Source organism: Asterias rubens, chromosome 3 (assembly GCF_902459465.1).
Source record: "Asterias rubens chromosome 3, eAstRub1.3, whole genome shotgun sequence".
NCBI classification, from domain to species: domain Eukaryota; kingdom Metazoa; phylum Echinodermata; class Asteroidea; order Forcipulatida; family Asteriidae; genus Asterias; species Asterias rubens.
The window spans coordinates 18633868-18661614 of record NC_047064.1 but is presented as its reverse complement, the minus strand read 5'-3'; the positions used below and the strand labels follow the sequence as shown (position 1 = coordinate 18661614).

Here is a 27747-nt window from a genome sequence, read left to right as displayed (position 1 = left end):
GTCAGTTTGGTTATAAGCATCGGTCAAATCATGGGTCAAATCAGCTGGTCGAAGTAGTCGGCACCGGCAGTCAGCAGTTTTTCGTTTAGTTTTTGTCAGTCTGTCAGGTCTTCTTCTTTTGGTTCACTGGTCGGTCAATCGGTTGGTTTATTAAAATTATCGGTCAGGTGGGGAGTTTCACCCGCCGTCAGTCTTTCAGCTGAGCGGTCTGTAGATTCGGACACGATAGGCAGTCAGTCAGTCAGTCAGGCAGATTTATGTCTGTCAGTTGAATAATTTTTGGTCTACTAGTCAGTCATGTTGGTTGTTGGCGAGATGTCCAGGTATTGCGGGAAGTTTCAATGGTTTTTTTTTTGGGTTTTTTGAGAACGTGATCGTTGTTTTGTATTAAGTGTTTATAAAAGTGATTCATTTGCTGCCGCTTCCCATCGGGTCAGGTTAGTTGTATATATCGTAAACTTGATTCAATATAAGCCACAAGGGAAACTGACTGGGTAAATTTTGAAATGATTTTTGGGGTTGAACAAAGAATTGACTAGAGTGGGATTCGAACCAACGACCTCCGGATTAACGTGCCGGCGCTCTACCAACTGAGCTATCTAGCCCTATATTGGCGGTGTCCCATTCTAGTCAATTCTTAGGCTTGGTTCCAAGACCATTGGTGTTGCGCGGTCACACACAACCAACGTTCCGATCATCACGGCAAAGGAGATATTAAATCAGAGAAACAGAGCGCCCGCTAGCGTTCGTTCATTACAAGAGTGTACAGTTTTTGCCGTGCATAGATCGGAACGTTGGTTGTGTGTGACCGCGCAACACCAATGGTCTTGGAACCAAGACTAGTTAATTCTTTGTTCAACCCATAGAGCTAAATTATAGCTCTATGGTTCAACCCCAAAAATCGTAAACTTGATTCCATAGGCCTCCAAAGGTATGGATTCTTACCATCTCCTGTACAAAGATATTGACAAAACAATTCGGGAGACCACCATAGGCCTAGATAGCATTTTGCAGAGCTCCGTCACCATAACCCGGATGACTCTGGTTCATATCCTGCTATGATAAATGTAGTTCATCCTATTACATTAGAAAAAAAGTTTTTTTCCAGAGTCATTCCCTACTTCTTGTGGTTTCCCGTGTTTATCATTCAGTAGAGGGCGCTGTTCTAAACTGACACTCCATAAACAAAAACTAGGGAGTCGAGTACGGTGAGAGAGCACACACACCGCGTCAGCTGTCAGCAGACCGAGTGTCACTTTTGTCCCATGGAAATCAAGAAAATGCTGAACATGCAGGTTCACCGAGGTTTACAGAGTAAGTTATGTGCCGTATCTGTTATCATCAAAGTGTTGGTAAATTTTGTGGGTTAATTTCATGCGGTTTTCGTTCCTTTTTATTGTTTTGTGTAAATTCTTGTCCAGTTTCCGGACAAGGGGAAGTTCAATTAGTTAGTACTAGTACTAGTAGGCAGTTCCATCAAGTTGATTTCACGTGTACCAAAACACACACACACAGCCCCGAAAAAAAAGAACGAAATATATTAAATCATTACTCACATTTTGTACAACTCACAACTATAAGACTTGACAGCAGGCAGGAGCATTCTCTCCTCGTGCTTACATTTAAAAAATATTTGAAATCGGATGAATAGTTTCGGAGATATTGTGAAAATTAGAGAGCAATGACAAAAACCGGAGGCTTGGCCTCGCGTGCAGCGCCCATTTGTTTGTGCATGACGTCACCTATGAACCCCGTGGACTACGGATTTCGGAAATCTTCGGAAAGCGCCGAAGAAGCCCGAAGACGTTTTTTTTGCGATGAGGGAGCACATCTTTACGCAAAATGAGATAACCATTACATCATCGTGTAGCCGATATAATTCCGCACATGGTACATCTAGTCGCATAGCTTTTACCATAAAAACCTAGTTTTCCGTTTTTTGAATCAAGATTTCTTCCAGAAAAAATCATCAAAATTGAATGCGACTTTGTCAGTGCTAATTCCCATACTTTTAAGTTTAACTTGTGAAAATTTGGTGTAATTTGATTATGTTTTCTTCTCCCTCCAAGAGGTTTTGTTCAACCATTTCTTGCAAAGTTGTCCTAAATACACACGATTGTACATGTACTTCCGTACATCTTCGTGTTTCCGTGATGTTAGATGTACGTACTGTATGTTGAGATACAAGTGAGATTACTGGTCTTAGACAATTACCAATAGTGTCCAGTGCCTTTAAAAGACAGAATTATTTTGGTGACAGGACTTCAAATCGGCAAAATTTGTTTCAAGCCACGCCAACTCAGGCCTGGCAATCTGTGGGACAAGGAAGTTTTTCATTTGTGTTTGTAATGGAACATTCCAAGATGCATTACGGCACTCACCAGGAACATCTCCATTGCCTCTGTGATTATGCCTGCCTCTAGCACAGAGTTCCAAAAGTTGTTAAAGGCAGTGGACACTATTGGTAAATACTCAAAACAATTATATTAGCATAAAACCTTACCAGTTTAGTAACGAGGAATGGGGCGGCTGTTGATGGTATAAAACACTGTGAGAAATGGCTCCCTCTGAAGTAGTGTAGTTTATGAGAAAGAAGTAATTTTCCACGAATTTGATTTTGAGACCTCAGAATTAGATTTTGAGGTCTGCAAATGAAGCATCTGAAAGCACACAACTTCGTGTGACAAGGGTGTTTTTTTTTCTTTCATTATTATCTTGCATCATCGACAACAAATTTAGCTAAAATTTTCTAAGGTTAAATGTTGAGATACACCGAGTGAGAAGACTGGTCTTTGACAACTACCAATAGTGTCCAGTGTCTTCAAGCCCCAGTGATCCAGTGTTCGTTTTAGCAGATCAAACTCGCCCGCATTTCACAGGTCCCCCTGACTGTCATTTTGAAAAACGGTCGAGATTATTTTCAGGCTGGCAGACTTGAGATACATGCAATCAATTAGAGAGTGAATTTATTTAGCCTCGGCTTAATAAAGTTTAAGAATATTTTAAGTCCGCATTAACAGAGGAAAGTCTTCTAAATCCAGCGAAATCCACATGTAATTTGTGTCTTCCTTAAGATCGGTGAAACTTCATCTAGATATCTGTCAAATTTAAGACCCGGTTAAGCACAGTGTGCTTAACGTATCACTTAGCACAGATACAAGGACAAAGGACAAGATCACAAGGGCAGTGCACAAGGGTGTCGTCGTACATGTAGGGTGTCGCTCCATGGTGGTTGTGAACTTTAGGCCAGGAACTGCCCTGTTTTTCTGGGCGTGGCTACTTTCGCCAGACAAGGGCCATTCTACCAATATCCAAAGAACCCAAGAATATCTTGAGGAACCTTTTTTTTTTAATGCTCAATCCATCAAAATCAGCAAATAAAAACTAAACCAAAGATTTCTTCAACTTCTAAAATTAGTTGATTGAAAAATATGTTTCCTCTTAAAAATAATGTCATAAGACTTATCGGTATACCGGTACTTTTAAAGAAAACTCACTTTGAGAAGGTTAGCCTTTGAACAGTGCACCAAACACCAAGGATCAGACATGTCATACAGAGGACTAAATGTGGACTGCATGAAGTATAAGGCTTGTGTGCCAAACCCCTCCCCTCGGCCCCCTCCCCTCTTCCTCCCTACTAGCCCCAAAAGGCAAGCGTCCCGTCAACCAGGCAACGTTGATTATCCTTTTCCTGGTGGGCGGTTACTCCAGCCATTTGTACTGTCTTAGATCTTACAGCGCCGGATAAATAACTTCCTCTTTCCCAGACCGGGCTTCGTAATTGTAGCTGGAAATCAAGTCGATTCGTTCATTAGTAGTTTTGGTTGCTAGCTGGAGAGCAGAGTCTTTGAAGACAGTTGTGTGTTTTTTATTCCATGAAGCGAGAACACAACAAAGTGACTCACCGTGTATCGTTGTTGAGAGGAACCTATGTGGAAGCCCTTTGTTGAATTTGTAAGTTTTATGATTTTATTCACCTTTACATGTGCATGTACATGTATTTTGCTTTTAACGTTAAGTTTGGAAGTTGTACGATTAAAGCCATTGGACACTTTCGGTAAACAGTATTGTCCAAGGCCCACACTTCGTGTATCACAACTTCTATATAAAATAACAAACCTGTGAAAGCTTAGGCTCAATCGGTCATCAGAGTCGGGAGAAAATATCGTGAAAACCCACCCTTGTTTCCTCACGTTTCGCCGTGTCATGACATGTATTTAAAATAAATACGTAATTCTCGATATCGAGAATTGATATTGTTTTAATGTTTTCTCAAAAAGTAAAGCATTTCATGGAATAATGTGAGTTTTTTTTTTTATTGATTGATTCAATCTACGATAACAGTTTAAGCTACCCATGCACGGTGGAGGCAAGTGATGAAGGTATAACGTACGTAGGTTTCTGGTGACATCATGTAAAATAAATCTCTTCTGAGTAGTGACCAGTGGCTGTAGTGTTAGGAGAGCCGTTATAACTTGATGTTTCAAGATGTTGCCCTACTGCCAGCAGTGTGTTATAAATATAAACTCATGGCATGTTTTGAAAAATTATGGAAGACAAGAAACTGTGTTCGCCGTCAGGTGATGTGCCAAGGCACACTGGACAACTTTTCCAGGCAACTTGGAAGCAGTCAACTGCAGTGCATGCTACACAGCATCACTTCGCTAGCGCATGTAACTTTTGAGTAAGCAGCCTTTGTCTTCCGATCCCAAAGAAAAGTATAGGTTATTGTTCAAATGTGAATACCTTTTCTTCTTGGAGATCGCCTTGAACTGGTTGCCTGTAAATTGCCTCGTGTGACAACTGACAACATGGGCCTTAAGAGTTAATCCAACGGTTCTTTTCAGAACCACCCCAACTCATTTAGAGATTGTTATTACATGGTGTTACCGCAAACTCTTCTATATATCTTATTTCCACCATGCAAAGTTTCAAATCCTACTTAACATGGGCCTTTAAAGACACTGGACACTATTGGTGTCATACTGTATCTCAACATGCATAAAATAATAAAAATTTGAGCTCAATTGGTCATTGTTGCACTCGTTGTGTGCTTTCAGATGCTTGATTTCCAGACCTCAAAATCTAATTCTGAGGTGTCGAAGACGAGTTCAAATATTTTAGTGAGAAATTACTTTCTTTCTCAAAAACTCTGTTACTTCAGAGGGAGCTGTTTCTCACAATGTTTTATACTATCAACAGCTCTCCATTACTCGTTACCAAGTAAGGTTTTATGGTTATAATTGTTTTGAGTAATTACCAATAGTGTCCAGTTCCTGTAAGGTTACTTCAAGTCAGTCTTGTTGACCTTGTATGAGATATTCTGATTCAGTACAGTCCTGTAGGATACCTGTTGGAAATGATGACTAGAATTATAAGTGCAGGAGTCTACACTTAATTTCAAGTTCAAACTTTAAACATTTTAACAGTTAAACATTTTAACAGTTGATTATCAATCAATTTCAAAAAATTATGGACTCATAAATAATATTTATAAAAACAAAGAAACTAATAGTTGAATCATAAACTCACTGAAGTGTACAGGCACAGTGTGATTGATCTTGATCAGTGGAGAACCCCAGAGGACAAACAAAATGTCTTCCACGGAGGAAGTTGCCTTAATTTGCAAAATTTTAGTTGATCATATTTTGGATTAGATTGGAATGGTTGAACTGTACTGACATGCGATACTGTTCTGATTTGATCTGTATATCCGTAGTGTCCATGTGGTTTAATTCATACATGGGTATCCTGAGGTGTTGCCCAGTACACCTGGAAATCTGTATCCTGCAGTTGCTCTTGTAAAGCATGCTTTAAATTACATTGTATATTGAACAACCCTCCTTCCCCCCCCCCTCCTTGCCCTGACCCCCCTCCTTGTCCTGACCCCCTCCCACCCCAATTCACCCATGACTGCATGATGCACATATTGTACACGCAACCTTTAGGATTGGGTGAATTTTTGTTCACTTCAGGGCCCAATTTCATGGCTCTGCTTATCCGCCGATTTCCGCGCTTACCATCACTATTCTCTGCTTACAATGCCCTGCATCGCCAGTTTTCTGTGCTAGCTGTGTATGCCTAGAATGCCTAGTAATGTGGAGTACGCAAGTGCAGCTAAGCCAAAATTCCCCGCTTAACTGTGAAACATGCTTGACGTTACCAGAATTCCCTGCTTTAGTTAGAAAACGCCGATTCTTTGCTTGCGGTAAGCAAAGCCATGCAGTTAGAACCTGTTATCTTGCTTATGTACACGTATGTACATTGTAATCACTAACTGGAACCAAACCCTTAAGTGCATTTATGGAAAGTTTTTGCATTACACATTACACAGCTAGACCTGTAATGATATTCCATTACAGTACCTTGATTCACTGACTGGATTATTCATGTAGACTAGAGCCTACCTTATTACTAATGTATGAGCTAAATGCTTCACTGTAAACCCCTTTTTTATCCTGTCCTTGAAAGATGTACACTGTACTATGTAATGTACACGTAAGGTTTAAGTGTCCAGCAGTTCAGAGCATCAATCTCAAGTTGTGGTGGTTAAGTCATCAGGGTTTGGGTTCGAATTCCGGTCATGACACTTGTGTCCTTGAGCAAGACACTTCACTATAATTGAGTTTGTCGACCCATAGGGCCTATGGATCCCTGCAAGGGTAGGGGCTGATTTGTGTTTGAAAAGCCTTCTGAGTGCTATACAGCAGCCTGGGGGGGGGTGTGCACACACTCCCCAGGGACCTGAGAAAGATAACAGGATTATGTACCGCCCATTAATATTTTAAAATGTGCGACAAAAAGAACTAGATTATTTATTATTATATTATTAAAATGTGCACTTGAGTCTGTGTAACACACACAAAAAAGTGAAAACATCCTCTACAGTATTTATCATTTAAAACTATCCCTTAAATAAATATTTAATTTGTATGAATTTTTAAGTGTGAATCATTTTCCTTTTGGATATTACTAAGATTTAGTATTCTGTATTTGCACTAAATGTAGTTCCTGTGACATTGCCCCCCAAATTTACTGCCAAAACTGATCTAAACAACTTTACTTGGTGTACGTACATGTACATGTGTCAACCTTAAACAATTAATCTTCTTCCTGACAATATCAATGCAGATTTGTTTTGTTTCTGCATCACAAACTCTGGCATTTTTGCAGATGCGTTGAAATCATCTGCATAATTGCCCGCGCCTGGCATTAATTGCCGACTACATTACCGATTGCGCGAGAAATCGTGAGCGTGTCATACAAAACCAATGATTCATGACGGACCTGTCTCGGCTCAGATCGGATAATCCTTAACATTAACATGAATATTAAAGGGTTTGCACAACATTTGTTAGAGTGAAAATATAAACTAACTGTTTCCAGATTTGCACAAACTTCCATTTTCATTGATTCTTCCCTTGAAATCTACTTTCGCTTTTTAAAAAAAAAAAATCAAAAATGATTTATACAAAACAATTTGAACTCGCGAGTCCAAAACTCAATTCGGCGGGTAACCTTTAACATGTTTGAACTGGTAAACATTTATCACAGTTTTGTGCTTATCACAAGAAGCTAAGATTATGCTTTATGAAATTACAGGGCCTGATCTTTTGAGTCAGAAATTGGACATTGATTTAAATTTCTCCTCGTCTTTCGCTTTTTAAAAAGTTTTTTTCATAAATGATTTACAAAACAATTTGATCTCCAAAACTCAATTCGGCGGGTAAACATTTATCACTGTTTTGTGCATTTTAACATGTTTAAGAAGCTAAGAAGCTTTATGAAATTACAGGGCCTGATCTTTTGAGTAAGAAACTGGACATTGATTTAAATTTGCTTAAAAAGATATAATCTGAGTAATCAATTGTACTACGCATTCATCCCCAAGCCGGTCAAATTACATGTATTCAATAGTGCTTCGCAATAATCCATAGATGCCCTTGGGAAATTGATGCCAAGTTTGAAAGACAGCTCACCGGCATCGCACAGGACAGCACTAAACAGTTTATAGTGTACTTCAGTAAAGTAGGCTATGTGTCCAACATGCCTTAATAATCATGATAATACCTGTAGACATGAACAGGGAACACAATCAATTTCTCCTGTCAATATGCGGAAGGTTTTTTTTGTATTTGTTTATTTCCTCTGTGAGTTCTCCTCGTCTCAGTACAGTACAGAACACCCCCCTTTGCCTAGGTAGACTTGATTCAAGTCTAAGATCGCGGTTATTCTTCTGCGTCTCAGCCACGAAAAACGCCCCCACATTATTAGCTAACACGTGCCCTAACTCGCAATCTAATCGATCGTAGGCTAAATAACGAAGGTTGATCACAAGAGGGCGCTGTTTGTAGCGGCTATCAGGACTACTAAAAAGCCGCGATTAAAGACTTGGAACCAAGTCTACCCTTTGCCAGATGAAGCGCATCAGCGTTGGCCCTTTGATTCCCTCAGGAAATTGATGTCCCATTCAGGAAAAGATTGACTGCTTTTGTCGTGGTGCATCCTGCATTTCATGCTGCATTCATGTAGATGCAGTACTGACCAAAATTAAGTAACCCCATAGCGACACGGAATGATCACTCCTTGGGTTTTACATGCAGGGCCGTGGACAAGTAGCAAGGGATCACCTGTTAAATGATTAAAGGGGTCGCTTCACTTTGGAACGTACTGTACGAACAGTGTACCATACTCGAATTAGGCATTTAACCTCACTCGTGAAGCTTTTCCTCTGGGGGTACACGTACTTCGGGGAACATGTAAGTTTGTGTTGGAACCTTGTAGAGGGCACCCTCCAGCAAAAACCCAGGGCACCACGACATCTGCTTTGGTTGCCGTCAGTTATTACGGGGCCTGCATATTACACACAGTGTTTGTTCTGTGGTGTGTGTGGTTTTCACTGTGCTTTTGAGGATGAACTGTCATTCCCCATAGTAGGCTATGTAAAGCCTTCTCTCTGACGGCACATTTACGGGAGGTCGCCATGCTGGATTACTCTGTGACACAGGATGTTGTATGCGCGGTACGGACTTTTTGTAACGCATATTCCTGCAGTTCTAGTACATAGACATGTAACAGGTGTGCGTGAGGTGTAAACTGTGTCAACACTCCAGCATGGAGCAGTTAAATACATCATCTGAGAAGGGGTCTCAGGCCAAACCCACAGCACCAATCAGCATTGCTGTGGTGCCCAGTGCTTTTGCTGCCATGCCTTTTTTTTTCAGTTTAAGTTTAAATTTAAGTTGTCCTCATTATAGAGTTCCCCTTGCCAGAAGAAAATATGCTGTGCCCATTCAAGATCTAACCGAAATTCAGGTCCTCAGGTCAACTCACGGATGTAACCGTTTCTTTTAGTCAGCATAATATTTTCCTCTTAAAATTTGTCTTGAGCATTGTGCTCCTTTCTTCCCCTTCCTTGTCTTCAAAACTGTTGACTTAATTAAATATTGGAAGTGTCGTGGTCGAGCGGTTAAGAGCACCGAATTCAAACTCTGGTGTTTCTGATCAGCAGAGTGTGGGTTCAAATCCCCAGCCGTGACACTGTGTCCTTGAGCAAGACACTTTAACCATTGCTTCGTCCTTCGGATGGGACGTAAAGCCGTTGGTCCCATGTGTTGTGTAACGCATGTAAAAGAACCCAGTGCACTTATCGAAAAGAGAAGGGGTTCGCCCCGGTGTTCCTGGTTGTGGCTGCTTAATGCGCCGTAGCACCTTGTAAACCCTTATAAGGTGCTAAATAATTGGGTCTCACAATTCATCACTGCAATAACCTATCTTTCTGAAAGTTTGTATATACTCAGCGCCTTGAGTACCTTGTTTGGTAGATACGTGCGCTATATAAGACTTCGATATTATTATTATTTCTCTTGGTTTCTCAACATCTTTGTATTTAACTGCTTTTCAAAAGTATTTTTTTATGTTTTGTGTTTGTTTTTTCCTCAGATCCTGTTTCCCCTAACCTGCGGCATTGACGGACATTTCCCAAGTGAAACGTTGTGACCACGTTCACTCTTTGAAATGTGCATGGGTTCAAAGCTCAACTCCTTGCGCAACACCAAACCCAAGATGGACGAAAATCAACAACAACAACAGGAAAGTAAACAGCATGAAGAAAAACACCAACTCCCTGAGAAGCAGCCGCCGGAGAAACAACTCGTCGGCTCGCCTCGTCAAGATCGCGAGAAGGGAGACAACAAGAATCATTCCCCGCTAGAGGCCGTGAAGGAGGCCCTTCACCATCTTCGCGTCATGAAGGACTATGCCAACCTTGAGGCCAAGGACAAGATCAAGCGTATTGCCGATTGCTTCTGGAGATCCGAAGATCAGCGGGAGGAGATTGCTAACGTCTTTGCGAAGGAAAAGGGACCGGGTGAGTTAATTGCTATCCCGAGTGTTCTGCATGGCTTTGTAAAAGTTTACTCAAATGCAACTTGATCGTTCTGTATCTTTACCGGTTTATGTACACTGTTTTGTTTTTAGGCTGTGCCTTGAACATATTGTTTCAATAACTTGCATCTGATGGAGTAGTTTTTGTTAGGCCTTGGCCCAATTTCATAGAGCTGCTTAACCATGTTAACCAGTGTTAACAATCGCTTTTGTGCTTAATGGGTGCACGGGCGCACCTAGCAAATTTGTTCATTTAATAGCCTTGCTTAAGCAAGGTTTCTTCGCTTAAGCAAGGTTTTTCGTTTAAAGCGGTAAGCAAGCAAAAAAGGGTCCTTGAAGCCTCTAATTTGTGCTTTTAAAGCACTCTGTTTAAGCACAGCACATAACATGTAGTGCAACATTGTTGCAATACGTCGTTAGTGTGGCGGGGCAGCCGTGTGTATTTTACTTGTGTGTGTGCGATAGGTGCAGCGAAGTAAATGACTGTATAAAATGTTTCGGAAATGTTGTAGGAATGTATCTTCTTGTTTACTCTCAAGTTATTGTGTAAACATTTCAAGGGGCGCTTTGAACCATTCCAAATAATACATACAATTATCGGACAGAGAAGGTGTTTTTTTTTTATCATCACTCTGGGGGTGATTTTAGTTGTGGCAAAATGCTGAAAATGCTCTTAGTAGTGTATGTCAAGTCTTTATGCACTTAGTGCAAAGCCCTTGTTAACTTATTTTCTGTCTGTTTTGATCTGCATTATTGTAATAGAGACTATATGGCTGGCTTGTGACCGCTGTGCATGAGAGTCTTTTTCCTTTTGTGTTTCCTTTTTCAGTTTGATATCTAGTTCTTCACTAGATAGAGTCTGTTTCTGGCCGTTACTGTAGATGCATGCAAATGCCCTAATTACCTTAGCACATCTCTGCAAGCTCTGTGCCCCAAATTGTGCCATGTCCAGCTTTCCGGTAAGTGCCCCTTTACTCCCTGTATATAATGCCTTATATGTTTGTTTTTGTATAAGCTGGTATACATGTAGTATCGGGTGTTGACGCTATCTACATACTATACACATTTGTATTGTCCCATTCCACACCGGATGGATGCCCGGGCGTCTTTTGGATATCCCAGGGTATCCCTTTGGACACCCTGGTCAACCTTGAGGATACCCTGGGCACCATTTTAACTCTCTAAGTGTTTTGGGGCACCCATGGTGTCCTTGGACTTCCGTGGCATTGTTTTGATTCTGGACACCCTGGGCTTCCTTTGGGCACCCTGGGTTTCCTTGGACTTCCTGTGCATTGTTTGGAGTCCCATTGTGTCCTTTGGACACCCTGGGCTTCCTTTGGGCACCCTTGGTTTCCTTGGACTTCCTGTGCATTGTTTGGAGTCCACTTGTATCCTTTGGACACCCTGGGCATCCTTTGAACACCCTGGGCTTCCTTTGGGCACCCTTGGTTTCCTTGGTCTTCCTGTGCATTGTTTGGAGTCCCATTGTATCCTTTGGACACCCTGGGCATCCTTTGGACACCCTGGGCTTCCTTTGGGCACCCTTGGTTTCCTTGGACTTCCTGTGCATTGTTTGGAGTCCCATTGTATCCTTTGGACACCCTGGGCATCCTTTGGACACCCTGGGCTTCCTTTGGGCACCCTTGGTTTCCTTGGACTTCCTGTGCATTGTTTGGAGTTCCAGTGTATCCTCTGGACACCCTGGGCTTCCTGTGGGTACCCTGGGTGTCCCTAGTCTCCCTTTGCAACCTTTGGATTCTTTGTGTGTCCTTTGTAGACACCCTGTCTGTATTACGGACACCCTGGTTTCTCTGGGCACCTTGGCCTTCCTTTGGACTCCCATGGTGTCTTTTGGACACCCTGGGCTTCCGTTTGGGTACCCTGGGTTTCCTTCGACTTCCTTTGCATTGTTTGGAGTCCCAGAGTGTCCTTTGGACACCCTGGGCTTCCTATGGAAAACCTGGGTTTCCTTGAACTTCCTGTGCATTTTTTGATTCCCAAAGCATCATTTGGACTCCCTGGGCTTTCTTGGGGTACCCTGGGTTCCCCTAGTCTCCCTTTGCAACCTTTGGATTATTTGTGTAGACACCCTGTGCGTATTAAGGACACCCTGGTTTCTCTGGGCACCTTGGCCTTCCCTTGGGCACTCTAGGCATCCTTTGGACACCCTGACTGGGCACCCCGGTTGTCCTTGGTCTCCCTTAGCATCCTTTGGAAACCCTGGGCATCAATCAAACTTCCTTGGCAACCTTTGGACACCCTGGGCGACCTGCAGGTACACTGGGTGTCCTTGGTCTCTCTGGCGGTCCTTTGGATCCCCAGTACATCCTTCGGAAACCCTGGGCGCACTTTGGTGAAGTTTTCTAGATCCATTATCCCTCCCAGCTTTGTGATCGAACTTAATTTTTTAATTTCTTACAGAGCTTGTTGTCAACATGCTGACTGCCCTCTCCAAGGACGGCCTCTTCAAGAACGACAGCGTCTGGTTCACTGCCTACTATGTGTACAACACTGCCTGGAATCTCAGTGACGCCAGTCTACAGTGCGCACAGAGCTTTGGCGAGGCGGGCATGGTGAAGTTATGCGCACTCAATATCTCCCATAAGGCGTACAGAGAAAACATGAAACAAAAGGTATGCAAAGAGTTTAACTAAAAAAATTCAGTTTCTAGTAAATGCTATAAATAATTTTTTACAAATCAACAAATAAACGTTTAATTTAGAAAATGAATGTCCATTTTGACAAAGAAATACTTAACTTTAAAGAGCTTTCTTGATCAATAAACTCCATTTCCAAGCAGCTCGAATATTTGGAAAAGCCTTTTTATGAAAGCCATACAAACTGCACTAATGACTTTATTAAGCTACTCGAAAAATGAAAAATAAAAAAAATGTATTCTGCTCTTTGATAAACCTCTCTCTGTCTCTAGTGCTGAAAAGCTCCTTGGCATCGATCTCCCTTTTTGAAAACGACGGTTTCAGCTTTGGATGCGGCTAAGGCTAGCTCGGCTCCGCAGGTTGTTTTGTAAATTGCGCGTGCTTTGCGTAGGCGCTCAGGGCTTCAGACGAGAGAATGTAGCCTCAAGCAGAATCCAAAGCTGAAGCCATGGTTTCGAAAAGGGCCTTTAACTCCAGGGGTTACCAAAATGTGGAATTGCCTTCATTTCAACATACACCTGTACATATGAACCTTCTAAAAATCACATCCTTGTTTCAGTCCTTTTAGTCTGCATTTATTGTCATCCCTGTTTTTTCCACTGCATCATTTCGCTCATTAAATTTTTAATGGGAAAATTATTCCATTTCAATTACGATCCGAGTAATGGAGATATTCAAGGCCGATCTATTGAGGATTTTTTTTTTTTTTTTTTTTTAAATTTTGAGATTGATTAATATCAATACGTAATTTGACAAGCTTTGTGGTCATAAATGGAGAGGTAATTCAACGCCACCAAATTATGATTTCCCCCTGGTATGATCTTGTGTCAAGTCTCAACTTTCAAAGTGCACGGAAATCACCCGGGAACCCATTCACATGCCTCATTGTCTGGTCATTTTGAATGAAAATTAAGCATGGCATATTTATGTGCGAACAGCATTCATTTCACAATGGGGGGAAAAAAAGCAATTTGCCAGGAAATTTAGTAATTGGAAAAACAGGCGGCGGCTGTCGAACACACCCTAAGCAAGCGAAACACCTTTCCCTTGGCCAAGGGTTTTTGTAGGTATTGTTCCCTGCATGCAGTTACATAGTAGTTTTATAATTCTAATGCTACATTTATTAAATGGGTCAGACTCTATTGGTCCCATTGATTGTTTATAAGGTGTATTTACATCATGTAGCAGCCCCCCTCCCCCCCAATGTGTCACACGTAATTTAGATGAAGTAGGATCAGTAATCATTTTGCTTATAAAAACTAAGTGAAAGTTTAAATTCTTAGACTATTGCTTAAAAGCAATAGTCCAAGAACCCCATTTATAAGATTGACCGAAGTACATGTACTGTACATGCCTGTAAAAACATCAGTCTGTAATGGGCTCTTGTACTTTCTGAAATCCTTAGGCCTAATATGTAAACCTGCCTCCCAAAAGAATAATAATAATTTACATGATTGATGCTAACTTCTCCAGAAAACCAAATCACACAGTGTCACTAACCAACCTTGTGTTTCCCTGGTTGTTCCCCCTCGTTACGGCAGGGTTATCAAGGGACATGCTGGGCACCAGGAAGGAAGCTATCAGAAGCTATTACAACTCTAATCCGTCTAATCCCAGCCCCAATGCTATATTAAAGTTAGTCTCCTGCTCCAGTCTGATGCTGATGTGATAACCTTTTATCACCGGTGACATTTTGTTGAGGGATTCTGTAGGCCTTAGTGCTTAAGTCGTATCGTTGTTGCTGCGGCTTTAAATTTGTGATTTGATTATTAATTGGAATGAAGTAATTTACTTTGGAGCGTTGTACAGATTAAATGATTAGGATTTATACTTCTTATAGAACAAACCAATATACAATGTACAGTGTAAATACTCATACTGTATTTGTAATGATTAAGCAAAATGGTGAAGCGACATTGACACCCCCCCCCCCCTTACATGCCTTAAATGTCACTTTGGCCATTTCCTTGAGCCTGTCAATCAAAACCTATTTTAATTGCCAGTATTCGTAATGTTCATAGAGGCTTTGATAGAAAATTTAAAAAATGCTATACAGAATTTTGAATTTTACACACAAAAGGAGCTTTCAGTTTCATCTAGATAAAGCCAAATTGTGATTTTGCTTCCTCCGGGCCTAGGCACATCTTTAAAGAGCTGCGTCAGCAGAAAACATTGCTTATGTTTCTGCTAAGCAACAATGAGCAGGATACCAGTCGTAAATTGTTCAGTTTATGTGAATATGGTATTTTGACTGGTAAATCATATTCATAAATTTTGTGTTTGGGCAATGGAATGTCGCTTGGGCCATTACCTTCTCAGGCAGGCAATCAAAACTATTTAACATAACAAAGAAATGTTCAAATGCGCTTTGACTGTTTGACAAAAAAAAATGCTTCTACAGATTCGTCTTGAAAATCTTCTCATTTTGCAAAGTTTTGTAGAGAGCTAGAAAGTAAAGTCTGTTACGAGCCAATATGGCCCATCGGTTGTTTCCCAACTCAGAGAGTAGCCTTCCTGATCAGGGCGTCCCTCAGCATCCTCCACAACCTCGCCAAGGCCCAGAATAAAATAGGTATTCAAATGGTTACCATCTGTTTGTTGTTTCCCCATCTTGGAATGTAGCCTTCTTGATTAAGACGTCCCTCAGCAACCTCCACAACCTTGCCAAAGCCCCGAATAAAATAGGTTTTCAAATGACAACCATCTTGCTAGTTTCCCATCCACATGTTTCAGAATGTAGCTTTCTTGATCAAGGTGTCGCTCAGCATCCTCCACAACCTTGCCAAGGCCCAGAGTAAAAAACGTTTTTCAAGTGCTCAACATCTCGTTTGTTTTCCCATGTCAGAATGTACCCTTCCTCATCAAGGCGTCCCTCAGCATTCTCCACAACCTTGCCAAGGCCCTGAGTAAAGTAGGTTTTCAAATGATAACCATCTTGTTTGTTTCCCTGACTCAGAATGTAGCCTTCCTGATCAAGGCGTCCCTCAGCATCCTCCACAACCTCGCCAAGGCCCCGAGTAATCGTCACTACTACCGCCAGGAGCAGGTAGAGGCCAAGATACAGCCCTTCGCCCAAGGGAGCGGCAACAGCGACGACAGCAGCGACGATGACGACAGCGCCGCCTACCTCAAGGCCATCACCATGATGACGCTGGCTTACATCCTTGAAGAAGAAGAGGGGAAGGCGGAGGAAGGGGGAACAACGTCAGAGGTCAAAGGTCAGCCAGGGGTTTAAATACATGTACACAAGCCCATTTCATAGAGCAGCTTAAAGGTGCTGGACAAATTTGGTAACTGTCGGATTAATCTGGGGTAGGACGAGTAACATGTATACAACTTTAGTTACATTTGCTACAAACAAAAAGGAGCCAATCTCCTCTTTTGTTTGTATCCTCAAGTTAAAGTTCAAGTTCCATGGTTCTGTATGTAAGAAAGCTAAGATTGCTAAGCCTTGATAACATCATCATCTTCCTTCATCCTTGGAAGGAGTAGTAGAAGCAGCTTTGACGAAGTAAGTGGTGTCAGATTGCTTTATCCCTCATGAGTTGTTGGGTCTTGTTTATTGAGATGTGTGTCTCTGGTGATGGTGTCTGGATAGCACAATTTCCTCCGGTCGTGATTTGGATGTCCACCAGAAGGATTCCAGAAGATCAGGCCAGGTGTGATATAGGTTGATCAGCTGTACGCAAACAGTGTCTGGCAAACTGTAGACATCTCTGCTTTTAAGGTTTCAGATAGTGGCGGTAGACTGTCATTTGTCTTATGGATGAGATTTATGGATGAGATTGTAAAAAGATGAACACTAAACAAACAGCATGTTTGATATTCTTAGTGTCAGTGTCTGACAAAAACTACCCAGCAAAAGACCAGCTGTCCAAACAGGTGGAAATGTTTACAAACTCTCTTTTGAGGCGAGTGTGCAGAATTCTCACTTAAAGGGGAGATAGGGGGGGGTAAGTTTGTATCCTCAGTTTGTTTGATAATGATGAACGTGCTAAGTGATAAACCCTGTCGGTGTAGATGACAAAATGGAAAATGTGTGATGAAACTGTTATTGTGTACATAGTTGACGAAGCCTAGCGTTTCGATAATGGGCCATGTCCTTGGTGTAGAACTGCTTGTAGGGCTAGCTGCTCAAGATCATTGTCGACATACAGTGTAATGAGGATGTTCTTGATTTGAACTTAGGTAGCTTGACGGAGTACAGGCATGACAGACATGACACAGGTGTCGGTGCTGAGGAAATTGTGAGAATTTTGTTACACAAGTTTGCCCCTAACAAGACTAAAAGCCACTCTAGGTAAGGGGCTACAAGAATAAAAACTACATGTATGGTCTACAGGGTTAGTCAGAGGGGAGTGTGGGTGTCTTTTGGATGCCCTGTTTTCAAGTGTCAGCACCATGATTTACCTTTATGAGTATTGACATGATTGAAAGTGAAAAATGTGAACGCCCCATTTATGAGGGTTTATCAATTTTGGAGTACCAATTTCCAGATTTTGGCCCCCACATTTCGTAGTTGCTAGGTTGAAATAGAAACCACTTTTAATGTACATTTACCAGCAGGCTTTTGTATCTCTGACAAAGTCTGAATTTGTATAAACCACACACAACAAACCTGACCAAAAACGACTGTGTCCTTTCCAACTGTTGAACATTGAATGATTCCCGTCGTCTTAAAGGGAAATGGAAGATGAAAGTGGGGTGGGAGTTTGAGGAGCATTTCCTGGCTGTGGTTTCTTGCTTTAAGTCCCTGTGGTTTTGTAGTCCAATAACAGATGCTGGGTTTTATGTGTAATTGGTTTTGTGAGTTATGAAGCAAGTGTGACTGACAACTTTGTATCCTGTTGACTTTCCTTTTGCTGATTAAGGCAAGACAACAAATTGATTAAATACTTATTCCTTTCTTTTGGAGTGGAGACAGATTTGAATTAACCTTTTTTTTGGGGGGGGGGGTGTTCAATGGGTCATTCTGAAATATAAATAAAAGGTAAATTCTTATTATAGACAAGATCTCTGTTCAAAGCTGATTCCTTTGTACCAAAACAGTCCCTTGTGGCTGAAAATGGTCGAAAGATTTCACATAAACATAAAGCGTAAAAATAATCAAACTATTTTTTGTGTGCACACTTTAGCTTTATTTAAAACACTGACCAAGCAGTCAAGTGGAAAGAGATTAGAAAAGAGAGAGAGAGTCCAAAGGCACCAAGAAAAGGCAAGGGATAGACAACGTAGGAGACAAATGGGCTAGAGGGAAGGGACTGGTTAGAGATTGAAAAAGTAATAAAACAAATCAACAAGCCTTTTGGGTGTAATTTTATTATTTAAAGGCAGTGGACACTATTGGTAATTGTCAAAGACTAGCCTTCGCAGTTGGTGTATCTCAACATATGCATAAAATAACAAACCTGTGAAAATTTGAGCTCAATTGGTCATCAAAGTTGCGAGATAATAATGAAGGAAGAAAACACCCTTGTCACACGAAGTTGTGTGCGTTTAGATGGTTGATTTCGAGACCTCAAGTTCTAAACTTGAGGTCTCAAACTCAAATTCGTGGAAAATTACTTCTTTCTCCAAAACTATGGCACTTCAGAGGGAGCTGTTTCTCACAATGTTTTATACCACCAACCTCTCCCCTTTACTTGTCACCAAGAAAGGTTTTATGCTAATAATTATTTTGAGTAATTACCAATAGTGTCCACTGCCTTTAAACTTTGCTGGCAATTCAGTCACAACAGGAAGCACTTGTAGGGGATTAAAGTCACCTGGAAGTGGTATTTTTTTTCAAAATAAAGCTTTTGCCACTAAGATGTGTTTTGATGAGTGAAAGGTGAATTGACGTCACAAAAGGGGTAGGCGGAGTCTGCCACCCAAACAACTTTATCTATTTTTTAACATATAAATCGTGACATACAATTAAAAAAAAAAAAAAAATTATATTTCCAGTGACTTTAATTACGGGAAGACATCTAAATCTTTATGTGAACCTTACATGTAACCAGAAACCTCTTTCTGTTTTGTTCGTTTGCAGTCGGTAAAGAAAATGAAGACACTGTCAAGATGACCACGGAAAAGTGTAAGTTGTTTTGGTGTTTTTCTCCCCGATCCATTCAATCAGGTTTCAACTCTTAAAGTCGTTTCTCAAAATGACAATTTGTCTCTCGCTGACTGATGACGCCTGCTCCCAGATAATTAATTTTAATTGAAATAAATTAATTACTCATAATTTGTTGTATCCATGTGCCACTGTTAAGTGTAATCCAGTTGTCGTGTGGCTTCCTATTGGCAGATCAATCTTGAATGTGGTGATCAATTTAAAGAAAACAAGAATATATTGTTCCGAAAAACCTGGGTGTTTTGGGTGTTTTTTTTCACCAGCGTGACAAATCTTTCTTTTCCTTCAGTTTTTCTTTGAAGCCATGATTGTACATGTACCTGGCCTTGAACCTCCCTCTGGCATTCTGGGAAGGGGCCTCTCTAGGAGATGAAATGGCTTTTCTTCTTCGAGATTGCCATGAACTGGTGAAGCCTGTAAATTGCCTCGTTTTAAAAAAAGCACACTAAACAAGTTTTGTGAAAATTCTGTCTTTGTTCCTCCGACTCGAATCTTCTTTGAGTGCCGCTCTCACATCAGTTCTGGGGGAAACCGATCTTTCTCTCTGTCCAGTCCTTCCCTATGGAACTCACTACCGATCAAACTGAGAAAAGAGACTTCCTGCCTCACATTCAAGAATGAACTCAAAACCAATCTCTTTTCATAAGTTGTTTCACCTTCTGTTTGTTTTGTATATAGTTCCCAGAAGGCAGCTCAGAGCAAGTTCGGGTGGCGACTAGACTTGACTAGATCGACTAGACTAACCAGAAACCATAAAGCACAGGGAGATCGACTATATCAAATCATGCACTGGAGCATGGTCAATTTGGTCGACTATAGTCAGGGATGCATTTTCACGGCTTTAACCAATAACTGTTTGGGTCATTGGCTAGTAACCAATGGCCAATTGTTGTTTGTACGACCGTGAAATGGCCCCAATGCGAGAGCTACATGTACATGTACGTCACAGTTTCTAGTCAAGTCTAGTCGCTCACCCAAACTTACTCTTAGCTATGGTTTTTTGCACTAGGAGTGTCACTTTGTCTCCAAAGTCTTATAAGTCTCCATTATTAATTCTACCGTTAAGGTTTCAGTGTATTTTATTTTTTTATTTGTGTTGTTCCTTTTTTCAGCAACCATCGAGTACATCATCGGTCTCTTGAAGGAAGCCCAACAGAGTAAAGACAGAAGGAGTCAAGGTCTGTCCTGCGCTGAACTGGCTCAGGGTCTGGGCCGGCTAGCAGTGAATGACCACAACAAGACCAGGGTAAGGCTTTCAAACCAATGGCCAACTTAACCCATTTAGTTGGTCTGGGCCGGCTAGCAGTGAATGACCACAACAAGACGAGGGTAAGGCTTTCAAACCAATGGCCAACTTAACCCATTTAGTTGGTCTGGGCCGGCTAGCAGTGAATGACCACAACAAGACCAGGGTAAGGCTTTCAAACCAATGGCCAACTTAACCCATTTAGTTGGTCTGAGCAGGCTAGCAGTGAATGACCACAACAAGACCAGGGTAAGGCTTTCAAACCAATGGCCAACTTAACCCATTTAGCTGGTCTGGGCAGGCTAGCAGTGAATGACCACAACAAAACCAGGGTAAGGCTTTCAAACCAATGGCCAACTTAACCCATTTAGTTGGTCTGGGCTGGCTAGCAGTTAATGACCACAACAAGACCAGGGTAAGGCTTTCAAACCAATGGCCAACTTAACCCATTTAGTTGGTCTGGGCAGGCTAGCAGTGAATGACCACAACAAAACCAGGGTAAGGCTTTCAAAGCACTGCAGCCAATTTCACAAAATGCTAGGATTAATCCTATCTCGAGTTAGGACAAGTAACTACATTGTAGTCCTAACTTAGGATGGGTTCAATGCATTATAATGTCCTAAGATTAATCCTAACATGCCTAAGTTGGTAAGAGTTTGGTGAAATCGACGGCTGGGCACCTTTGGTATTGTCGAAGACTAGTATTACCACTTTGTGTATCCCAACATATGCATAAAATAACAAATCTGTGCAAATTTAGGCTCAATGGGTTATCAAATTTGCAAGGGAATACTAACAGAAAAAGCATCCTTGTTGCACAAATTTGTGTTTTCGGATGCCTAAAAGCATTTTGGTACAAGCCGTTTCCCAACACTACGGTCTCTTAAGGGTTAATAATTGACAATTGCATTTAGATAGTTGCTATTTGGCAACAGATTGTGTTCCCCATGAGAGAGCTTTTTACTAATTTACCAGACAAAAATGCAAGGTAATGTACATTGTTTGAAACAGGTTCCTTGCAAATATTTGTCAAGCTACTTACTACAAGAGGATTGCCCTCTGCCAGACAGCTCAATGATATGTAGTCCTTATTTCTCATGTTTGTTTTATTTATTTGTAAAAAGGCCATTTTAATTTCCCCAGTGAGGGATAATCAAGTTTTATCTATCTTCATGTGTCTATCTATCTATCTATTTGTTAGTAATATTTTGTTTTTGTGTGGCGTTACAGATCCTGCAAGCTGGCGCTCTCCCTCTCCTGACCTCCATGCTTCAGCAAGAGAGTCTGGAAGAGCAAGAAGCTGCGACGCAAGCCGTCTGGAACCTCGCCTTCGACAGCGCCGTCCGGCAACAGCTCGCCAAGGACAAGGCGTGCCTGGAGGCGTTGCAGACGCTAACGCAGAGCAAGGAACAGTCTATCAGGACCGCTGCTAAAGGAGCACTGTGGGTCGGACAGAAGCAGAACGGGGTGCCAAGGATAAGTACGTCTGCCACTAACACGGCGGCTGAATACACAACCGTAACAAACTCGACTGTCACAAACTCGACCGTCACAAACTCGACCGTCACAAACTCGACCGTCACAAACTCTGTAGCATCAAGTGAGTAAATATACATGTACATCATTGAGACAGTGTTAAAGTCAGCTTTCGTCACAGACAATAATATCATCGTTTGTTCATCTGTTGATCTGGTAGGACAGGATTGGGCATCATCCCTTGAACCTCTTACTGTTAGACGCTCAATTCTCTTCATAAAGTCCCTTTTACAGGTACTTTCATGGTACTTATATTTGTGTAGAAGGTTCTGTGTATACCTTCATTCATAGCGTCTGCTTTGCCATATCTACTAAGTTTCCCGTTTCTATTCCAAAGGCCAATACAGACAAATATTTTGAAAGTATTTCCCCCGTACTGCTGCTCTTTGGAACTCCCCGCCGGTATCGTGTTTTTCGCCATCTCAAATCTCAGTTTAAGATGAATGTGAACGAATACCTCCTCTCTCTCTCTTTAAGTTTTGTCTTTTTGTTTTGTAGTCTTCGCCTTGATTGGCCCCTTGGTCTTGTGTGAAGCATTTTTCTGAATAAACAATTTGAAAAGGAATGCTTTCCAATTAACCATTTGATATCTTTGTTTAATTTTTCCAGAAGCTCCAAGCAGGAGTTGGTCCAGGGGAAGCAGTGCCAGTAGTAGCCACTTACCACACATCATGATCAGCTATCAATGGTCTGCCCAGAAGGTTGTTCTTCGAGTACGAGACCTGCTGGTGGTGAGTTGAACACATAAATGGACAGTGAAAGTCTTAAACTTGATTACATTGTTCTAGTTTCACCACAAAAAAACCTCAGGGGGCCAGTTTTATAATGCTGTTAAGCAGAAAATACTGCTTGACAACATTATTTTGTTAGGCAAAAATTTAGTGGGGCACCAGTCACAACAATAATAACTTAATGCAGTTTTGGTTGGTAACCTATTTCTGTTAGTTGTGTGCTTATACATGTACAGGCTTTATGAAATTTGGCCCTGCAGAAACTACATGTGTACACTCTTTCATTCTTTTCTCAAGTGGGTGCGTTAAGTTTCAATCACTCGGTTCTTTACCATTGACACCTAATGGATGAGCATTTAATGTCTACTGGTTTGTGCACTATCCAATTAGGTCTACTGTTAGGGAAATGATTTACATGCAGATAACATGTATTAGTTGTCAGATAAAAAGGATGTTCTATTTTAGCTTTATTGTTTTGTTAAAGCTTTCCGTAATGTCATACAAACATTTTGGGGGTAACTTTGGATTCCCATGCTCAATTCTTTATAACCATCGGTATTTTTAAAATTTTCTTGGAGCTTCTTGAGTAATCGTGATCCTTTGAAAATATCGTTGCCACAATGGAACTCTAACTTGACAAAAAAAAGATGACAATGTCTCTCATAATATGCTCTGGAGTTTGATCTTCAAGTAACAAAATGGAGTAAGGACTCTTCATACTTCGCAAAACCTCAACCGAAAATCTGCAATGGTATGCTGGAATCTCTGAACACTCGGACTCTAGTCATTGTTACAGTTTACTTTTTTATAATGTTTAATATTTTTGGTCATCCTGCAGTTGTCGCTTGCGCTGTTTGGATATTGAATAAAAAAAAATTAAAAAAATATTGTAAAGAGACTGATTTTTCTACTACATCTATTGACCTTGATTTTCATTGCAGAATGCCGGTTATCGTGTTTGGGTTGACGTCGACTGTATGTATGGTTCGACCCTCCAAGCGATGGCCGAAGCAGTGGAGAACGCTGAAGTGATGCTAATGTGTATTTCTGAACGCTATAAAGAGAGCCCCAACTGTCGCACAGGTACAATATTCAAGCAACAAATAATTCACATGGGGATCCAGTTCTTTCCAGGTAGCTGTAGTGAAGGTGTGGAACGGTCCACCTCATTCCGTCAGAGCCAGCCAGACAATAATCACGTTCAAAACAACCCTAAAGACCCATCTATTTTCAAAAATATTTCCGTAACATTCCATGGACTTTGGTTTTTTATTAATTTTTCTTGGTCTTTGCTCCCTGAAGGACAACCAAGAGGGATTTTTTTTTATTGAGTTGAAGCAAGCACCATGAGTACTTTTGTGAATACCTGCGATATGGAAGGCCTTATTATTATTATTAACATAAACCACAAGGGAAACTGACTGGGTACATTTTTGGGGTTGAACAAAGAATTGACTAGAGTGGGATTTGAACCAACGACCTCCAGATTAACGTGCCGGCGCTCTACCAACTGAGCTATCTAGCCCTATATTCATTGGCGGTGTCCCTATTTTGTCAATATCTTTGTTCGGGGGTGCCAGTCAGAAGCCATATAACCGTTAACTGCCGTGTAGCCAGGGATCACACCCAAATTACAATATTTTATTTACGTTACTATGCATTCTCTACAGAAAGAGACATGCCCTCTGTAATTCTAGACCTGTATTTATTGATTTGTTCTACTTTTTGACGCTCTTTGTTTTTTTTTGTGTCCCCAGAGGCGGAGTATGCCTACCAGCGTCGTAAGACCATCATTCCCTTGATGATGGATAAACATTACCAGCCCAACGGATGGTTAGGGATGATCCTTGGAACCAAGTACTACATTGACTTCTCAGGCCGCCACATCTTCTCCGAGCAGTCGCATAAACTCCTGCGAGAGGTTTGCGACATTGGGAGTGCTGCATTGCTGGAAGGTAAAGAGTCTAAATAGAGGAGAGGGGGGGGGGGAGATAAATTTTATTGTCAGGAGGAAGTGGGAGGTGGACATGGAGTGTTTATTGTAACATTGCGAATGGAAGGCCCAAGCATTTTGGTCGAGATTGTAGACAGAATGACTACTATGACAGAATTGTGACTGGTCCTCGACATGTTTGCCTGTTGTTTTCATTTCCGTGTATTGTATCACACATGGGTGTACATGAAAAACCCAAGTAAAAAAAAAGAAAAACATTATTTAAAATAATAAATTATTTCATTGATTTTGCTCTTCTACAGATCCAGTGTATAATTTTGCCGAACACTAATATCCATTTTGGTTTTACCCATACACATGAACACCGATGTGTGTTAGCGCTAGAAACTTGGTGCTTTCCCAAGTTCGGTGAAAAACAGACATTGGTGTATAGGGGTAAATAAAACCAAAATGTACATTCTTTTTCTCCGATGTAAATTTAACAATAAAAAAATAAAATAATAATATCAAAATCATAAACTTTGTTGGTGTTGTACAGATCCGGTGTTTGATTTTGAAGACTCGCTAACGAAGATTGAAAGCCCTCGCAACCACGTCACCATGAGTCCTAGACCACAGAACCTGATGAGTCCACGACGCCAGGTGGGGAGCCCAAGACATCACGTGTCGACCCCTAGACATCAGATGCCTAGTCCCTTACCTGAGTCACCGAGTCCCACCCAGCCGGCCCACGTCAGGGAATGGAGCATGGAGAACGTACAGCAGTGGCTGGACCACGTCAAACTATCACAGTGAGTTATTGGCGGGATTTTACACCAAGACCCAAATTCAGTAGATCAATGGTTCTAAAAAGACGAGGAAGAATTTGTAAGCAGTTTGCTGCGGACAATCCAATAACAGGCAGAACTTTTTGTACGCAAGTTACAGCAGAGGCAATTGCATAAACTTTGTTTACCTGAATGTTTGAAAAACATTTATATCAAAATGATAATATAAAGCATTTATATAGCACCGAAATCTGTCTAAAAAGATAAAGATGCTCAAGGCATTTCTCTGGATGATTGGTACTTGCATGAATTTTACATGCCTTGAGCTTTCAAATTAAATCTACTTTTTTTGTAATTGCTAATCCTCAACTCCATCTCTAGTTAAATTGTTTATTTGTTTCTTTTTTTGTCTTGTGCAGCTTGAAGCATTCAATGAAGGATTTCGACGGCTCGTTACTCGCCCAGCTCCACTCCATGCGACAGGAAGCTCCCGAGTTCTTCTACACCTCGCTCCGTCAGGATCTCAACATTCAGAGTCTGGTAGACATTCTGAAGCTTACTGAAGCCATGGACAAAGTCTTATGACGGAACACTCCAAGGAAAGTCAATTGAAGGTGCTCTGTAGAAAAAAAAGAAACAATAATCAAGCAACTTTAGACGGCTTCAGAGTCAGATAGACATTCTGAAGCTTACTGAAGCCATGGACAAAGTCTTATGACAGAACACTCCAAGGAAAGTAAAATGAAAAGAAATAACCTAGCAACTTTAGAGTCTTGTAGAGATTCTGAAGCCATGGACAAAGTCTGACGGGACACTCCAAGGAAAGTCACTTGAAGGTGCTCTGTAGACAAAAAACCGAAAAACTTCAGCAACTTTAGACAGCTTCAGAGTCTGGTAGACATTCTGAAGCTTTCTGAAGCCATGGACAAAGTCTTATGACGGGACACGCCGAGGAAAGTCAGTTGAAGTTGCTCTGAGGGAACATGGCATGGGGAGTTGTGTTCTATTATTGGATTCCATATTCTGGCCATGCTGTCTTGGACTTGATGGCCACCATATGCCCCATTTGGAAACCACGGCTTCAGCTTATATCAAAGCGAGGACGTTTTTGGGCAAAATAGTCTGGTTTCTCTTTGTGATCTGATTACTTGTATCTGTTACTGTTGTTGCAATACAATGAATATGACAAACATTTTAGGACATAGAAACACCTTGCCTGAACAAGGTGTACACAGTATGTCCTATTAAAACGTAACTTATTTGATTTTGGTAAACCAAGCCACCCAAATCCTACTTAATACCCCAATATGCAATCAAAGTAACCCACCTTTCTTTTCAAAAAGCAAAAAAATCTAGACAGTTTTAGGGTGGCACGGTTGGCTTGTGTGTAAAGCGCTCGCCTCTCACCAAGGTGACCCCCGGTTCGATTCCCGGTCGGGGCCATATGTGAGTTGAGTTGTGCGTTGGTTCTCTGCTGTGCCACGAGGGTTTCCAGACTATCCGGTTTTCCTCCCTCAGGAAAAAATCAAACACTTTCGATCTTGGCTGTGCTCCGTGGTCATACATGTCATAATGGGTTGATGTGGCTGGCAGCTGAATGCGCCCTTGCATGCCTGCTTCTCGAACACGTAGCCGCGTCCTTCGCAATTCAGCTCTAGCTGCGAGTAAGGACGATTAGCCCCCCAAATTAATATTATTATTATTATTATTTCAAAATAGAACAAAACATTTCAATGGGGGAAAAAATTGATGTTACTTTCACGCCTAAAGGTTCCGTTGTAAGATTTGAAAACAAAATTGCTAGTTCTTTTTAAGAATAACATTAAGATTGTAAATGAACTATCATCACTTTTATTCCTTCTTATAACCTCTTTATTGGCTGTAATTAATATGTGCAGTGTCTTCGTGTATATTTAGTTCAAGAGATTGGGTTGAACAATATTTGTGATGAAAAAAAAGGAAACTTTTGAAAATTGTAAGAGAAGTTGAACTTCCTTTTTTACCCCTGCCTTACAGTTTAATTCAGTGTTTTATATATGAAATGTAAATATACAAAATGTGATATTATTTTTTTACTTTTGAATTGGTTCAAAGAGAGAATTTTCTTCTTGCCAAAAAGGACTGTTATCTTAATAAGTATTATTTAATATCTCAAGCCAAATCTGCGTATCTGCATTTTTCGTGTATTCCTTTATAATTGAGTCAACTGTGTTTAGAAACTGACCCAGATCACCTGGGCCTAATTTCATAAAGCTGTTAAAGACAGTGGACACTATTGGTAATTGTCAAAGACCAGTCTTCTCACTTGGTGAATATCAACATATGCATAAAATAACAAACCTGTGAAATTTGAGC

At 41.1% G+C, this 27747-nt stretch overlaps 1 protein-coding gene across 2 annotated transcripts; it reads left to right on the top strand.

Annotated features, from left to right (window-relative positions):
* The first annotated feature begins 1221 nt into the window (after positions 1-1221).
* On the top strand, positions 1222-26785 carry LOC117288607. Of its 2 annotated transcripts, none has more exons than XM_033769526.1 (12): positions 1222-1314; positions 9943-10369; positions 12808-13019; positions 16000-16261; positions 19075-19119; positions 20271-20404; positions 21635-22004; positions 22550-22671; positions 23613-23754; positions 24429-24626; positions 25164-25416; positions 25812-26785. In XM_033769526.1, the coding sequence occupies exons 2-12, from the start codon at positions 10018-10020 to the stop codon at positions 25975-25977; spliced, it is 2256 nt and encodes a 751-aa protein (XP_033625417.1). In that variant the 5' UTR covers positions 1222-1314; positions 9943-10017; the 3' UTR covers positions 25978-26785. The 2 variants fall into 2 exon arrangements, with proteins under 2 accessions (XP_033625417.1, XP_033625418.1); XM_033769527.1 differs by lacking the exon at positions 1222-1314 and adding an exon at positions 11216-11345 and having other exon boundaries at positions 10289-10369.
* Positions 26786-27747: the final 962 nt, after the last annotated feature.

Excerpts from the sequence above, each read along its gene's own strand:
- LOC117288607 (XM_033769526.1), top strand. The coding sequence starts at position 10,018 with ATGTGCATGGGTTCAAAGCTCAACTCCTTGCGCAACACCAAACCCAAG. Across the intron at positions 16,262-19,074 it reads AACAACGTCAGAGGTCAAAG|TCGGTAAAGAAAATGAAGAC; the intron begins GTCAGCCAGGGG and ends GTTCGTTTGCAG. Across the intron at positions 25,417-25,811 it reads GACCACGTCAAACTATCACA|CTTGAAGCATTCAATGAAGG; the intron begins GTGAGTTATTGG and ends TGTCTTGTGCAG.